The following is an 18261-nucleotide window of genomic DNA, read 5'->3' as shown; positions in this document are numbered from 1 at the left end:
TAGATCACAACGTAACAATTTTTTACAATGGCAGCATTATAATAACATTATTTTACTTGTGTAGGCATATCACTTTTTAGAAATTATATTCTGTGTGATAGATTTCAAAGCTGACGCACTTCAAACCCTCATCAATGCTAATGTCTATTTATCTAGCACATATTCATCTGAAAACTTGAGTCGCACATTTTCAATCACGTCATATACAGTATCTTCCCCAGTTTCAGGCATGGGTGAATTATTCTGTGATGTGTAGATACTATAAATAAATAGGTTGTTTTGACCAGTACCAAACCTAACAAGGCTTCCTTACAACACCAACAAATAAAGAAATCTCCTCGTTTTATTCTTTATAGATACACAGGCATCAATTTTTCACTCTCAGCTGTGTATATACAGATGACCTGGTCTTTCAAGCACATTTTTTAGGGACTGCTGCCATCTGCCAGTAAAAAACAAAACTGCATACACTTTTACAATACAGTTTTCTTATTTTGTCATTGAAGTATGTTAAGACGTGCTAAACTTTGCAAATGCACATAAATGCTCCTTCACACTATTCTCACGGGAGTGACAAATTTGGACTTGCATGCGCACCACATGGAAATTGCAGGATAAGCAGCTGGATGGTTACAGTTGATGATCTAAGAAATGCACTTGATTCAAGGTACACTGCCTATGAAACATTGTGAGGCCTGGAGAGAGGTATTAGACCAATGAAGTAATTGAGAGTTTGGATGGAACAAAAGCCAGAAGACACTGCAGACCTCCAGGAACTGAGTGTGACACCCCTGCTGTAGAGTGATGTTGATAATATCACAGAGAACTGATGGGGACTGAAGTTTTTGTCATGAATAAAAACCCCACTTAAAACCTGAACTGGTGTATGCCTAAGAAAATCATGCACCTGATCTACTGTTTGATTCAATAATCCATTAAATATAAAAGTACATTAAATGTTGCACAATATCTGTTGTGTGCTGGTGTCAAGTGCATTTCTATTAAAAGAAATAAAATTGCACCCTGTAATCCTAATGAATAATAACAATAAATCATTTCTTATCCTGCAAATGTAGCAGCACTTCAAACTGGCAAGTCCTTTACTATAGATACATTCTGGCTAATTGGGCTTAACCATATGGATAACGGCTGTGGTGAGCCATTATGGGACACCCATGGCCAGCCAATTTTTTACCTCCACATTAAGAACTGGAACGACGTTTAGGTTGCATGGCATGGTGGTATCACTTTTTTCTTCTGAAAGTGATTTGAAATGAGTTGGGTGAAAGGAGTTTATCCCAGTGAAGCAAATCTATGTCTGGGATTTAAGGTGATTGTAGAAAACCTGTACACTTCTCCTAATCTCTATTGCAAAATGTTGGCAAATGATCATAAACAAAACAATTCTCCTGTATTTATTGAGTTTCATTAATATAATTTATCATAAACAAAGACAGCGTGGTTCACGGGAACCTACTTTTTCATAATACTGGCACTTGTAGTTAAGTAATAGCATACTGATTAGAGGGCATTATCTTGTGGTAGTTTGAACGTGACAGTAGCGTACCAACCAGGCAATATCATCCACCAAGGTGATGCCTAATAATCAGGGCTTTTTTAGCGATTGCCAGTATAAACTTGGCAAACCTGCAGTACTTCGTAGAACTCTGACTAGAGGGCATTTAACCATGTGCTGGTTGAGTGTGTCATGAAGGTAACCGTACAGACAAGGTACTGACCTCTAAATATGTTTTTTATTGTGATTAGAAACTGATAAACAATGCCTTTATGACTATTTTAACCATTTCAGTCTGTATTTACCTTTATATATATACACACACACACACACTGTATTTCTTGTATTTCTAACTTCCACAGAATATTTGTTATATGAGCTACTGGGTGTTAGTGCCACTCTAATGAAGATTCCTGTTGGGCGGTGGATATTTGTAATATAGGGCAATAGGACGGTGAAAGCCTGTGTATGAGGGAACATTGGCTTGAATAGACATGAACTGTGTACTTGTGACAATGTAGCCCACAGCTCACCGTCCTATAAGTATTCTATACTTGTTTATTGATAATGGGGTTTGTTTTATAGCTGTCTAACATTGCTATACTCTTCCCAGAGGATATGTGCTATGTGTTTAACAATCCTAGTTTCTTCAGTTGATTGGGTACTGTATTACAGTATTCATGGCATGGCTTTTCCCAATACACTCCCTCTATTTATGTGTTATATTTTCCTTATCTATTGCCTGAACATGAGGATAATATATCGGTATATTAAATAATATATTGTTATATTATTCTTGAAAATAGCTTAAATACAAAAATGGAAACAGGTTTATAATCTGAGGCTTCACGGTGTAGCAGGATTACATTAAAGACACAGCACAGACACAGCAGGGTGCAAGTCATGCACTCTTTTTTCATCATTGTTATCTCCTTCTTACCTACCAGGCTTATCACCACAGTATAAAGGGGATTAGCTGTCAATTGTTTTGTGAACCACCTTCACTTTTTCAACTTAGTTGAAAATCGAAGAGATTTTTAAAACTGACATTGCCAAAGAAGACTGCATGGTAGTTTTTTTTGAAGACCCAGGCATGAAAATGTTATTTTAGAAGACTAAAACATGTACCTTTGTTTTAACATGTAGGAAACTTTAAAGATGCTGACATGCTATGGTAACCTATAACACCCTTAAGTTTAAATGTTTTATCATTTTACTGCTTGCATTGTATCTATTTATTTTGATTTGTATTGCTTGATTTGAACTGTGACCTATAGTGGTTTTGTTATCCACACTGATACCCAATAGTGGAAGCATCCTTTATTCAGTACCAGTGGATTTTTGGAAGGGCACATTTGGCATGTAACTGTATGGGTGTTGTGGGGGCTGACTATTGTTTTGTTTTTGCAAGCTGTCTGTGAATTATTTTTTATGGGGAACTGTCCCCAGAGTGCTTATCTGTAATTAAGTGGAGGGCAGCTGTGTTGGTCGCTTCTGCATAGAAGTCGGTATGCTACAGTACGTGGCCTATTTTACATTTAAAATATAGCCTCCCACTTTATTTATTTGATGTCGCATACCTTTGTTCAAGTAACTTACTGTATATATTTGTATATATAACAAAGCTAAACAATTAATCTTTTGTCATATACCATACAACTTTTTTTTTTCCTGTTGAAACTAAATCTGTGACTGTAGCTCACCTATAATCCATAACTTCGAAGTAGATTATTGAAATTGGCAGTCCCACATAACTCACTTGGCAGTGAATTGTGCATTTTGCCTTCACTTGGGGTTTTATACTTCATCCATCTCTCACTATTATTTATCTTGTATGTACATTATGATAGCAGTTAGATAACGGTCTTTCAGTGATAGCTGTCATTGTATTTATGTGATTTATGACATGTTCCAAACTAATGTTTTCAGGCAAACTGCTGAAAAATTGCACACAAGTATACAAAGGAGATGATCGTAAATTACCTTGAAGATAGCATTGGCATGCCCAGTTATTTTTTAAATCCGATTGGGGGGAGGGGGCAGTGGCAGTAGCACATCAAGTTTATAAAAATGAACTGGGGAAGCCCTACCCAGACTATGAACTATTGAAATAAACCACGGGGGGGGGGAGGAAGGAAGGAAGGAAGGAAGGAGGGAGGGAGTACCCAGCTCCGTGTTCTACGTGTTAAACACATCAAATCTGTATACGTTTTGTTTGTTCTGAGCAACAACACCTTTTGATTCGCAGTTACCATAGTAATTGTAACACCACACAGGCTAAACGTTTTATTTATTTATTACGGACAAAAACAACTTTGCAAACAGTGGTGTTAAATGCTTTTAAATGACATTGACAAAATGAATCACCAATAAGCTATTACATTGCCTTTGGTTCCCCTTTCCTGGCTCAGCATGGGGGCTACAGCACAATAACACCAGTTTCTATTAATATTTCTTAATTCACTCTACAAAGGAGTATATTTACACCACTCACATTAAAGAACTACCCTTCTCGCATCTCATTTTACTTTTATCCCCCCCCCCCCCCCCCCACCAAAAAAAAAGAAGACCCCTACATTCTGAGACAGATCTCTCCTATTTTGTAAACTGTTTTCCTGTGTACCTCTGTGGCTGTGAAGATGAATGGTGGGCATCAACAGTACTGCTGTCCTTTACTTCATTGTGGCTCCATCATGATTGCTGGCTATTTACAGTCAAATCATATTGCAAAAGCTGGTAAACTGCAGTGTACACTTCTTCAATAACACTGGGTTTGCTCATTGGTTGTCACTAAAATGAGGTCTGGTCCTGTCTCATCTGTGCATGACAAGTCTTCGAAGAACATGCTGGCATTTATGCACTTGATTGCAATTGATTCCGAAGTCATTGGGGAAACAAGGCCTTATAAATCAGGTATAGCTGAAATACAATTTAAAAAATAAAAAATAAAATACATACAGAACAATCAAATGTTACTACACATGTTCTTTCACACTTTGCATAAAAGTCAATTTCACATAAAACAAGGTCATTAAAAGTATTTCTCAAAGAGATTAAATATTGATTTTTGAAGCTACTGATGTCTTCCAAAATGCGGAAAATTCCAGAGCAAATATGAAACCTGAATATAGGAAGGATTTATGTGGCATGTGGCTTTGTTGTACACTATTTTATACCACAGCTGCTGCTTGTTGTTTCCCAGCGGGCAGCCAAACACATTTTTGTATAGATTTAGAACAAAAGTAATTAACTACCAGTATATCATCAATAATATGAATATTGCCGAAATAGCAAAAATGTGTTGTGAAGATACGAGATAAAATAATTTAATTGCCTTCAGTTGCAATATTGCAACCATGCAGTTTCTGACAGTTCCAAATGTTCCATAGTTTTCTGTTGACATGTACTGGTGCACAATGCATTTAAATAAGCTATTTCTGTTATGTTCTGTCTAATGTAGGGAACTGTACAGTACTATTAAACAGATACCATGCTCTGTCAACAGAGTTACAAAATTGTATCAGATTTGTAGGCCATGAGGTTGTCTTCTCCGCATGATTTTTACACCACCTTTGCAGATTTAAATACTTTGCTATATACAAAGTTATCTAAAACACACAAGCTTCATGTGTGGAAATACCACACTGTCAAAAGGGGTTAAAATAGCACTGAAATAAGAGACGAACAGGTGAGAAATTTCTGACTGCTTACCCCACACTAATAATGAAAGTACATTAGAATGGAACATTCAGTGTATGAGGTACGAGTCCCAGTGTTTCAAATCTTACAAAAAAAAAATTCTTCAACCTCTTAATATTAACATCTACATCACATTTATAGCAAACACTAGTATGCATGAATGTGAATTTGGGAATTCAGTAAAATGTAAATACATTTTAACTGGATACTAAAAACATTAACACTATATCCCATCTACAAGTAAGTAAAAAAGCTTTCCTGTTGAAGAAATCCCATTTTAAAACACTCAAATAATTGATATCAGTTATGTGACTGTTTTAAAAATGAATTTATTCAACAAAAAGCTTTTTTTTTTTTTTTTTTTTTTTTTTTTTTACTTCTAATGACATCTGCAGTGCATCTATAATTTAACCACTGCCCCATAATCAAACTTACAATTTTACAGAAATAGCTGAAGGTGCTGCAAGCAATCCTAAACAAGCATCAACCTTGCTATGTTGTTATGTAACACTGACCTTACCATGACAGAAAATTGCTTACAAAATAAAAGTGTTGTCATGCCACATTCAACCAGCATTATCATGGCTTCCCAAAGGCAGCTTGGTGGAACAAACCGTTAATACACATATTTAATGCATTTGACTTTAACTTTGCATCTTGAGTACACCCATGCTAGAAGCAAAGGTAATTGTGAAATCGGACTGAAAAGCCTATTCAAGTCCACAGACCAGGAACATGTTGTAAATTCAAACCACACACTTACAGATATGCGAGTCTCAGTAGAAAGAACCAGGAATAAGGGAACATTAAACGTGCTGCAATCTGATAAAGAGGAGGCTTTCCTGACAATGTTGGTCTGTTGACTACTGTGTTCTAATCCTAGGATTTGTCTTTTTATCTGGGATAATCTCTCCATACATCTATGTTTCTGTAGGTAATGACTTTTTGCACATATCTGATGAACAACTTGTCTATGGAACTTGGTGTTAACATTTTTCATCATAAGATTGAGAACATAAGATTGTTGCTATATATGGGGGGGGGGGGGGGGGGGGGGGGGGGGGGTCTGCCCGTCAGTACAGCAGTCTGTCTGTATGTCACATTTACATTTGTGTGTGATATATCTGGAGAACTTCTTATCCAATTGTCAGAACTGCTTATCCAATTGTCATGAAACTTGGTGTTAACATTATTTTGTTTTGAGAGCATCAGGTTGTGGGGATATAGGAGTGTCTTGATTCTCTTGTCTGTACGTCATATTTCCATTTCTGTATATATCTGGGTAATCGCTAATCAAATTATTATGAAACTTGATAACCCTTATTGTGCACTATTCTGTACATACTATTGATTCATGTCATGGTCATCAGATTCTTCACCACACCGAGAGCTCGCATTTTGTATTGAAGTCGTGGCGAGAGGACATGTTACTGACTGACTTGTTTACATTTGAAATCACTGCAAATGGTTTTATTTTTTTTGTTTTGTTTTTTATTCTTATTACTGTGCTTCCTTTTGTAGGTTGCTGTGACATTCGTTGTGGGCTCAGAAGTTAAACAGGAAATCAGCAATGATTTCTCCTATGTAGGCAAACCTTTTCTGATGGGCACTGTGGCACTGGGTAAGAGGTGTTTTTATTTAAAAATAAAACAAGGCAAGGTGTTGCATTTGATATCACAGCTGGGGAGCTTGCAATTACTCTAGTACTAGCCTCCCTTAAATCTATCTGCCTGCCTATCTATCTGTCTGTCTATCTATCTGTTTATCTCTATCGTTTTGTAATTCTAGTAGTAATAACTGTGGTTCTAATGGACAAAAAAAGCAGATGTGTACCTTACATATGACTTTAATGCAAAAGCATGAGCTTTGCCCGTCCCTGATTTTGTAGCTGTTTATTTTATTTTTTTATTTTTTTTTTGTACTGCATTGCTGGTTGCTGGTGAAAAGATTTAATGTGCCGAATTTTATTTATTTATTTATTTCTGCACTACGGACAGTTAAGTACAGTGATCATACCAGGATGTACATAGTTCCGTATTTGTGTCCATCTAAAACTTACACTCTGTAGCTGCCCAGATGAACCTATGTGATACAGCAGATGCCGATCATCGTCATCTATCAGTCAATTTACTGTTTCACTGCATCACTACCATGCATCCTCTCCTACACGCATAAAGTAAGATGTATTATATTGTAATTGTATAACTGCATCTCTTATGTGTATTTATTCCTATAAGCAAAGCTTTCCTTAGCAAAACTTGACATGTTTGAAAGACTTCCAATTATTTTGTCGCTTAATTGAACCAGTATATTCAGCCAAAGGATACTGTTTAAGGTCTTTCATAAGGTGCTCATTCTTTACCCTAACGCGTAGTAAGAACCTATAATGGTTTGGGTTTCACAGTGCTCTTGAATGTGTACAGGAGTGATAAAAAAAAGGCTAATTATAGTCCTTATGCTTTGTCAGGAAGTCTTGGGCACATAATTTGTGACTCCCTTGCAATTACATTGTATTATTTAATGAATGTAAATTACTTTTTCGAAATGGTTTTTCTGCAATTAAAAAAAAAAAAAAAAAAAGAATTTCTTATGAGCTACAAGAGAATGAAAATAATATTTTCTACCAACTGAAAATTAACATTCATATTCCAAGTTTAATAATATAGTTACAGAACCCACTGTGACTTTGTGCCCAGTTTACTGTATACACAGTAGTTTTGAGAAACTGAACTGTTGTTACTGAGTAATTTCACTGCCCTGCATCTTGTACTGTCTTCAGGAAGTTCCTCTAACTGTGTTGCTATTTTAGAGTGGTAGTTGAGAATTACTTTTATTTAGACAAAAGCGTCCAACAATGTGGTGACAAGCTTATTTTGTTCACCAAAGACAGTATGAGTGAAAATAGTGTGCTAAAGAATACGCATCCTACCATATGCTCTAGGGGAAAGCCACAGAAACTGTAAAACGAACCATCATGAGTTTGTCTGAAAGTAGTCTCGCTGTACAGATGATTTAACATAGTAATTATATAAGCATGGGGATTCATTTTAGTGGTTAGTAGTATAGATAGGCAGGTGATATTGCTTTTATAGAAGACCTTTCAATATAGGTTTGAGTTTGGTTGCTCTAGTACAGTTTCAATGTAGAATGTAATGCTATATAAATGGGTTAAATGACAGCATGTTTCACAAACAGCTCTTTTTGTGTTTTTAGGAGGTGTTGTCAACGTGATGCCATTCTTATTCTCAGAAATCTCCCATAATAAATCTCAGGTACGACGCCATTGTTTTATTTTTGCATGCATTCTTTGTCAACAGTAACCATTTCTTATATGCTATGCATTCATATAGTTGCAAATTTTATAACAAAAAAAATTTGTAACAATCAAGTCCCACAGCTTACAAAGCAGTGCAAACTGACTAATCGACAGTAATGTTTATTTTAAAATATTCATAATTTGCACAGAAGAACGAACAGCCCTTATGAAAATCCAGAATATATTTGTCAGCACCAAACAGCGAGGCAATTTAAAGTAAAGAGGCATATAAACATTTTATTATAAAGGGTACATTGAAAACATGTTTGATGTTGTTACTCACTGTGATTTTCATATCTGACTGGTTAAAGATAATGTGGTTCCGGAGAGCTATTATTGGAGGTCTCACCACATGTGCCGTGTTGAACATCCTATGGTAAGTTTTTTTTTTTTTTTTTTTTTTTTTTTTTGTCCTATTGTTTCTATTTTTTGGTGTCTTGATATCATTTGAAAAAAAAAAAAGTTTTAAACTGTGCTAATAAAACAATGCTACTCCTTTTATAATGCAATAGACTAGAGCCATAGTTAAGAATTGTTCCTGGCTTAAAATGACAATACAATTCCTGGGCAATGGCATTATGGGGCAAGTGGGAGCCATGACCATAATGCCTTGTAAGTGGTTCCAAGGTAGTAAGGGCCACCTTTAATGAGGGAGCACTGTATCTAATAAAATTCATGAAAAAGAGAATGCCAGAGCCTTGCATACACTTACATGAAGACCAATTGTTCAAAGCTCAAGCTTACCTGTAGCTCACAAAGGGTGCAAATACTGGCATTGTGGTAGATGTACTGTAATTGTTATTCTATGCAATAGGTCATTACTACTAATATAATTACATATAACAATGGAAGTGTTGGAAACAACCAGCAGGACTGGAGTTCATCTTTGTAACTCTGGACAGCGAGAGACTGTATCACCGAAGGTTGAGCTTGTTTTTAATGTTTTTGCTTGTTAGGGAATAAAAGAAAAAAGTTTTTGAAAAACCTACTCTGTGTCTTATCAGAAGAGCCTATTGAGTTTGCAATCAGCACTTTGTTACTCCTGAGAGTGAAAGCAATTATGTTAGAATAGAAATAAAAGGGGCTTGATCTATGAGATCAAATCTTCAATTAGTTTCACTGGAGACATCCCTGCTTTATATATTTACTAGCTGAAGTACCCAGCCTTGCCTGGGGAAATTCAGTATTTCAATATTTCATGCATGACAAGTTGGGGAATGGTAGCCTTATGGTTTCCTACAAGTTACCGATCTTGGGTGTCGCACAGTGCCCTCGGACCCATTTCCTTTTTTATAACTTTTTTTTTTTTCAGGTTTTTGCCTTTTACGTTTTTTACATTTTTGTTCTCTATATCTTGTACCCCGGTAGTCAAAATTTTTAATCCAAACGTAGCCCTCGACCTTTCCCTGAATGAAAGAGGAGACCATGCAAAGTTTGGCTGCATTGACTCCTGCGGGGTTCGAATGCGTAAAGGAACAGACAGAAAAGACAAACTTTCTTCTTTATATGTTAAGATTTCTTGAATCTTTGCGTGGCATAAAAAACAACCTGTCCAATTTTAAACTATTCTTTATTTTCACTGGGTACAGAGACTAAAAAAAATAAATAAATAAATACAGCAATTTGTTACTTTATATTACATGCATTATATCCTGAATGAATTTACTGGGTCTTAAACAAGATTAATAGATTAATATTCTGTTCATTTATTTTTTCACAGTGTTCTATTTAGCCCTTTTGCTTACACATTAATTGTTTTACAATTGAGATTTATTTCTGTATCATGTTGAAATGTACCTTTCTTGCTTAAGCTTTGATCAGATTTACTTCATAATATATTAGGGAATTATCAGGTAAATTTGCAGTGCTGTAAATCTTTCTGATGTATTTCAGTAGTCCAATGCATGCAAATTCCACATTGAGGTGCTCAGTGTGCTCCTCAGGGGGATCTCTGTAATTACTTTCATATGGAGCTTTATAGGGGGATCATTCCAATTGGCTTTCATATCAAAGGTGTTCTCTTGTTTCTTCATAGATTTAGTTTGTGGAATTTAATCCTGCATTGGCGTGACATTTTTCAGTCTATCAGCATTAAAATTATTTATGAGAAATCTCTAGAGGTGACAAGTTCTGTGATTTAAAAAAAAAAAAAAAAAAAAAAAAAAAACTTCGAAAAGGATTGTTCTTTTGCATAAGCTCATTAAAAAGTGTACTGAAATTTTAAATCATGCTCCTTCACGTTTACATGGAATATTTTAAATGTTTCCGTATTTGCTAAATTTATGCAATAAAATGAGTTGTTTCATGAATGCTATATACAGCATAAAGGCCTGCTTTGGTGGAATTTTTCCCTGTTTCTATGTATAGCTTTTGCTTTTCTTTTTTGTTCTGTATTCATTCACTTGACCTAAAGTGTATTTCTCTACTGTTTTGTTTAGTGCGCAACCAGTAAACTGCAGGAACTAAATTATATAATGTTTGGGTAAAGTATGTTTGCACATTGACTTTTAATCTTTGGTGATCATAACAGAGGGATTTGATTGTATTCATCTGGTGGTTTTTAGTTATTTTAATTGTCATGGTCACATTCCCTTGAATGCAGGTGCATGAAAAATATATTTAAATAATAATAAAGCACTTGTTTAAAAAATAATTTTTTCAATTACATTCAAAAGTCTTGCTATCTGTATTTGGTGAGCTCTACAATCCCCTTGTTAATTTGGTAGAATCCCCCAAAAGTCTATTGCAATGTCCATTACTTTCCAGTTTTCCGTACTAACATTCCCATTGAGCTGCATTAGGCTGAGAGTCTTAGATGATCCTGGAGTTTTTTTTTTTTTTTTTTTTTTTTTTTTTTGTAAGTGAAATTGACTTAAAAGTAATTGAAGTAAATCTAACTTCAGCTTTTAATTTAGCTCTTAAACCCATTCTAGACTCGGCTATAAGACCTCTAGTTGGAAAAAGTACAGAATGTTCTCTTGCTGAAATACCCAATTTATAGATGCTGATTAAAACTGTGAGGTTGTTTTCTCACTGCTGAAATGAAAGGCGTTTGTGTTTTAAAAAACAGGTCAATATCTATTACCTAATATTGCGCAGCTGGCAAATCTCTGGTTTGTTCTTCGTATTGGGTTGCGGTTGCATGTTGACTGTCCACTGTTAAACAACCAGACCTTGTTTCACACAATGATGACCTGTACTTCTATTGTTCTTTACATTCTTTGCGTGCAAGTACTGGTATATCTTTTAGTGCAAGTCTTTGTTAAGAACTACAGCCACCAGAATGTGTTCCAGGCACTTCTTGTCAAATGAAAGATTAATAATACTAATAAGTTGATGTAGCCTTCCACACTACATAATAAATAAGTTATAGAAATTATCTTATTAAATGCATACATTAAAAATATCTTTGCAAAGATGTTAAGTAGGCTGCATGCTAATTGATGCATTGCTTGTTTATATGATGCCGTGACTGTCTTATTATTGAGGTTTAGTGGGGAAACTTGCACAACAACCAGTACTTTTTGTTACTCACCTTAAGACTACATTCAAACTTTTCTTGCCTTTTCAGGGGGAAAAAAAAAACAAAAAAACTTTTATTACAACTTTTATCATTCAACCTATGAACTGTGAAGTGTAATATCCTCTCAGCTTTTTCAACACCTCATAATTTTTTATATAGAATTATCTAACCACACATAATTCTAATGACATCCTGTATGAAAGCACAGTAAAATAAAATAAAGACGGTATTCACAGTTCCAACTTGCCCATGCACAGCAAAACAAATTAAAATATAAATCTCTCCTGCTGAACTCCAGGATCCTGGAAAACAACAGTGCAAAGTTGTTGATTAGTTTCTCTATAAAAATGTGATGAAGAAAGATTGTCTGCATGAGACGAGATACCGTAATGATAAAAGTATGTTTCATTTAACTAATCGAGGTATTGCATCATCAGTTGGGTTTATATGTATTATCAGTATGTGCACCATTAGGACAGTACTTAATTGAGTCATGAAATAGAATCATGGTTTTGTTTGTTATAGAGTGATTTTTGTGGTTGTTGAAGCAAAATGTTCGAGTAATTCAGCACTTAAATCTTAAGTTATATGAAAGAAATCTTTGAAAATGATTTGGCTGGGACTACTGTAAATACTGTAAAGTGAATAGCGCTTTAGACAGTTTTTAATTTTTTTCTTCTGAGGTTCACACCAAAGTTTGTTTTAATTTCTACTAAAGATTGTCAATTCACGTGAAGTTGAAAATGTATGCAGTGATAATAAGTGTTTGCTACTGCATACATTTCAAATGGAAGTTAACTAACATGGTGCTGTCATTTTTGAGCAGATATACTGCTATGTTGATATAAAGTAAAAACATATATTTTCAAATGTTAACACGGGTATACTGATATAAGTTTCTCAAATAATTAAATGAAGTTATAGTGGATCTCTCATGTTTGTTTGTTTTTTTGTTTTTAATAAAAAATAAAAATATTAATCTTATGTAGCCTTCCACACTACAAACTAAAAATAGTATATTAATTATCTTATTAAATGCATACATCAAAGATAGAGATGCAGCAATTAATAGAAGCATCAATTATTGTTCATCCGTCCTTCAATTTCCAGAGCTTGATTACATATTGGTGAATCGATGCATCAAATTAGAGCCAAGTCTCCCATTGCTGTTTTGCATTAAAACCTTGATTTAGGTAGCTGTGCACTTCTGTTAGTGCTAGTAGGTAGCCAATGTCAGCATGTTGCTAGGATACAAACCTTTAGGCCTCTAGATTCATGTTGCACAATGTTATTCTGATATAAAAATGAAAACTACACAATTATTATATTTTAAGAAATGGAACATTCTGACACTAAGATTTGTCACTTTTGGGGTAAAGGAAAAGGAGGATGGAAAAGTGATGTTTAGCAATTTATTGAATTTTGTGTAGATGGTAAATGCTTTTGACATAACGTCAACAATAGTGTTAATTAACAAGAATATTTCAGATCAAAAGGACTTCTGTTAAATAGTATTTATTATTATTATTATTATTATTATTATTATTATTATTAAAGGGACATACAATGTGGATGCACGCATATTCTTTTCAGATGTTAGTTGAACTCAAGTCCTTTGGACTTTTTTTTTTTATCTCATGACGCACAGCAGCATTTTAGTTATTGGATCTTCTGATAAAATACTAATGTTTGTTTTTGATTTTGAAAAATAAAATGTTGATGCATTGATTGTTATTGGTAAATGCATATGTGTTATTCGATTAAGAAATTAGGTTGCCAGTTGCGCCACTAATAAAAAATATACTGATATTAGTAGGAGGTTGAATTAAGGGACTTATGTAATGGATGGCAAAATGCTTGAACCTTTGTAAAAATGTTAATTACCTGCATCCTCATTGATGCTGCAACATTGTTCATCCAGTCTCATCATACTGCAACTAGGCTGTGTTGGCACACTGCCATTGTGCTCCCAGGCAGCCTTGATCAAGAAGTTCCAGTTTACTTAAATTATGCTGCAACTATGTGATCTGCTCTTGACAAAATTAGTTTCCAATTAGTAATCAGGAAGTTGCTTGCCACACTGCAATTATACTGCTTGGTTCTCGTGCACTCCTACCGCTAAAAACGTTGACATGAACTTTCTAGCTTCAAAATCAGTGTAATTTGGAGTATATGTAATGTGTGTGTGTGTGTGTGTGTGTGTGTATATATATATATATATATATATATATATATATATATATATATATTATATATATTATATATATATATATATATATATATATATATATTCATAGAAATCTTGTAAATGGTTTTGCGCACATTGCCGTATAGCAGGTGTATGATTTCCATCTTCCTCCCACACAAGTCTGACTGATGTCCTTTTGCATCATCTCGAGACCAGTACACACACACACACAATATTTTTTCTCCATTAAAAGACCCTCAAAAGAAGTACTATGTGTCACATATTAAAACAAAAGTGTTTTATACCTCTTTTATTGTTATTACTGCTACTTATTACTGTTTGTATTCTTGTAAAATAAGTTGCCTCGTGCTCCTTGACATATAAACCATGCTTGTGATGACACGGCACACTTTTGTTGACAACATCCAAAAACGTGTTATCCTATTGTACACTGCATAGTTTATTTCAACCTTTCAAACCTTAATAACATAACCAAATAGTGTCTAAGACCCTTCAGTGTTATATTTGTTCTCGTGTGAGACTTTCACTTTTTCAATCAGCGAAAATAGGTGATAAAAACTGATTGAATTTGATGTAGCCCTTTTAAAATGGCAAAAAGACAGCTATGTTTAGAGTTTTTCTACAACAAAAAAGCTAAACCACCAACGCCAGAGACATCAACAGAAACCGAACCTGACTCTTGTGTAGTTCAAAATCTTATTAGCAGCACGAGAGTGGTGAACCACGTCAACACAAACATGCCCATTCTAAGTGGTGGCGACTGTATATGTTAGCTATGGTAGTAGCTTCAAGTAGTTCAAAGTTTAACATAAAAAATAGACATCTGGAAGCCTAAGCAAGGTCGTGGTGAAATGATGCAAAATTGATCTATTTTTAACAAATTGCACAGCTTATACTCATGAATTTTTATTTAGTTTACGAGCTGTAGTTGTTGTCTGTGGAGCAATTAATTGAGTCATCAGTGAACAGATCACAGTGTGAGACATTGCTTGTGGCACATCATAAATGAATACTAGAGGAAGAAGAGGGCTGAACATTGATCACTGACGAACACCAGCTGTGATGACTACTGCTGATGAGGTATTTCAGTGAACTTGTGTGATATAAAATTAGTCACAAAAATTAATTGAAATCCTTTTTTAGATACTTTACATATATTGTATTGCTCTTGTGTTTATCAAGTGATAAAATGTGATAAATAGTAGAAAAGATAACCAAATAGAGAGACCTCTAATCCATAAGAATTGTCCATAAATTAATGTATGTGTATACTGCAGTTGTATAAAGAAACCTCTAGACCTGCTTTAAACAGAAATAGTAAGTGACTCGATATCTACTGCATTTATGGCAAGCTACAATGACACTTGCATGGATTTACTGTAAATATTGAGATCATTTCAGACAATGAGGTAGAAAATCTACCACTTCCTACAGAATTAATTATATGTATTTCGTTGACCTTAGCAGCTCAAATTAAAGTTGGCTTGTCAGATATGGGAGTTGTAGCACTTTTACATTTACTGCAAGCTTTGCAGTGTCCCTTATGGGCCTGTCATATATCTGGTTTGCGACATGTTCCTTTTTTGTATCCTTGGTATTTTTTCTGATGGCACTTTTAGCATCAGCATCCTGGTGGATGAGGCAGGCTTGACGTTTGACGTTGCAAAGTTAAGACTGTACTACTCATACTTTAACATCATGGTGACTTAAACCCAGTTTTTGATTTAAAGCAGCAAAATCACCTCCACATTTGACACAAACACATGCTGGCCACTGCTGAAGACTTGGGCTGAAATGGTACAAGTACAATTATTTTAGGAATTAGAAATAAAGGTACGTTTATAGTATTACATCAGGGAAGCAACCAGTGAATAAAACAGCGTGCAGCTCACAGGGTCGTGAATGGGTTTATGATTTTACATGAAAGGCAACCGTTCAAAGCAAAATGTATCTATCAAACTAGTTATGATTCTAAATTCCACTACAGTATAATCTTTGACTCAAATATGAGGTGAAGTTGGACCCAAACTTAATGGGTCCTGTCCATCATTTTATATCAAAATGAAATATTGTTTGAATGTTGGTTATTTATTAAAAGCAAACAAACAAACAAAAAAGGTAGAGTAAGAACCAAATAACAATACATTAAGCATCGACTTTCTGTGCTGCAGAGCATCATTTAGCCCTCGTAGTTCTGTGTGAAAATGTCATACAGACAGATTCCTGAGTCATGCAGGGTCTTGGCTGACAGTATATGTTGTGAGGCATCAAGATATTTTCATGGCAAGGACCTGATGTGAAACTCATTTAAGGCCAAGGACATATTTTACAATAATAATAATAATAATAATAATAATAATAATAATAATAGCAAGAATATGTATAATACAGCAGGCAGTAAGTAATATGTTTTGTTGTAAACCTTACAGCCTTTTCAGTAACACTTTAAATAAATGAAAAGATAAGTGACTTGCTATAATAAGATTGTTGTTTGCTCAGCTGATGCTGTGTGGTATTATATTTATAGAACTACACTGTATAGCCAGAATGTCATCTTATAATTTCATAGTTCTTTAATAGTACATAACAAAACACCCAGCTAGTAAATTGACTAAATAATACTCTGTATTCTGTGGATTACAAGGAGCAAATCTAGCAAAGAAAAAAAAGCTGTTAAGACCACTTGATGTCAAAATCGTAAAATAAATAAGGGATTTTAATTTGTACAACATAAATTGTACCAAACTTTTCACAAGGTTCTTATGAAGAGTCCAGGGTTTACGGATGAACACATTTTTGTTAATCTTTAAACCAGATTGCTTTTGGGGGGTGTGACAGAGAAAGAATGAATCTTGGTTATAAATCTCCCTCCCGACCTGTGAGGACTCTGTGTAAAGGGAACAGAGTGCCCCAGACTGGATTGTCTAACAAGTCATTTCAAGGATAAGATGGAAGTCGGCCCTCTAGAAAGGGGGTGGAGCTACGGTACACCAAGTCATCGCCCCAGAAGGGAAACAATGTGGCAAACACAGATTGGAGGAGAAACGGTTGCACTCGCTAACCAAGGGGGTGTGACTGACAGTACAAAAGGGGATGTGGCTAAGCGATCTGTTCCTTTGTTGTGGTTCTGAGCGAACCAAAAGGAAAACCAGAAACGTACCATGAGTATTTAGTGTTTGTTTGTTTTGTCGTGTCTAATTCTACTTGTTTGTTGTTATTAGACAGCTAACACATACTGGGAGCTTTCACTTAAGGCCAGCACCAACCGAGACAACATTTCACAACTCTACACTAATAAATTGTATTTCACCACTTGCACATTAGCACTCACTCTGGGCATGTGATTATGTGTGTGCACATACTGTGTTTATTATTTCAGGACTGTAACCTGTTGTTTAAAGCAGGACAATACACATTGATGTGTATTGCCTAGGATTATTATTTGCGGTTGCCAGACCGGGATTACAAAAATGAATTGTTTGGACCGTGAACAGATAAATCATGTTTATTGTTGGTAATTACCCAGTGTGTAATTTCCCTTGATTACAGGTGTGCTGAATGTATTTGGGGGAGAATTGGATAAAAAATGGCTGTGACAAAATGGCATTGGAGATGGCATTGGAAAGCCATCAGGGTAGTCCCGCTATGGATTCTCGTGTAGAAGTCAAACGGCTCTTCTCTTCAAGAGGAGCTGTATCAGCTATTTATAAGGCTACTATCGATATGTTTGCAAATCAGCAGCACCTGACATGTTGCGCTGCATTACATGGTCCTTATCTAGGGTGGTCCAACAGTCCAGGACACTCTGAATATATAGTGTTCCCTCTTTTTATAATGCTGCAGTCGGTAGCCATGGGTAAGAGACTGAAATTTGCGTTGTGCCTTATAACAAGAAAATCAAGTGCTATAGTTTACTGGCATTATGGGGCACTGCAAATAAATATTCTGTTTATTGGTTTTACAACTCTGCACCAATGACAGTATGGTTTCTTTGAGTT

General features: G+C 35.1%; 1 protein-coding gene and 1 long non-coding RNA gene across 4 annotated transcripts in view; one reads left to right on the top strand and one right to left on the bottom strand.

Annotated features, from left to right (window-relative positions):
* Positions 1 to 18261, top strand: part of si:ch211-51h4.2 — a 77563-nt gene that overhangs the window by 27670 nt on the left and 31632 nt on the right. For all 3 annotated transcript variants that reach the window (XM_041270287.1, XM_041270288.1, XM_041270289.1), the window contains exons 4-6: positions 6737 to 6836; positions 8429 to 8487; positions 8843 to 8907. In XM_041270287.1, the coding sequence (XP_041126221.1) occupies positions 6737 to 6836; positions 8429 to 8487; positions 8843 to 8907 (224 nt within the window). The remainder of the gene's footprint in view (positions 1 to 6736; positions 6837 to 8428; positions 8488 to 8842; positions 8908 to 18261) is intronic.
* LOC121326787 overlaps positions 4110 to 18261 on the bottom strand; it is a 37085-nt gene continuing 22933 nt past the window's right edge. Inside the window, exon 3 of the long non-coding RNA XR_005951503.1 lies at positions 4110 to 4435. This is a non-coding gene — a long non-coding RNA (uncharacterized LOC121326787). The remainder of the gene's footprint in view (positions 4436 to 18261) is intronic.

Source organism: Polyodon spathula, chromosome 14 (assembly GCF_017654505.1).
Source record: "Polyodon spathula isolate WHYD16114869_AA chromosome 14, ASM1765450v1, whole genome shotgun sequence".
NCBI lineage: Eukaryota > Metazoa > Chordata > Actinopteri > Acipenseriformes > Polyodontidae > Polyodon > Polyodon spathula.
The sequence above is the reverse complement of the archived record's forward strand: the minus strand, read 5'-3'. Positions and strand labels throughout refer to the sequence as shown.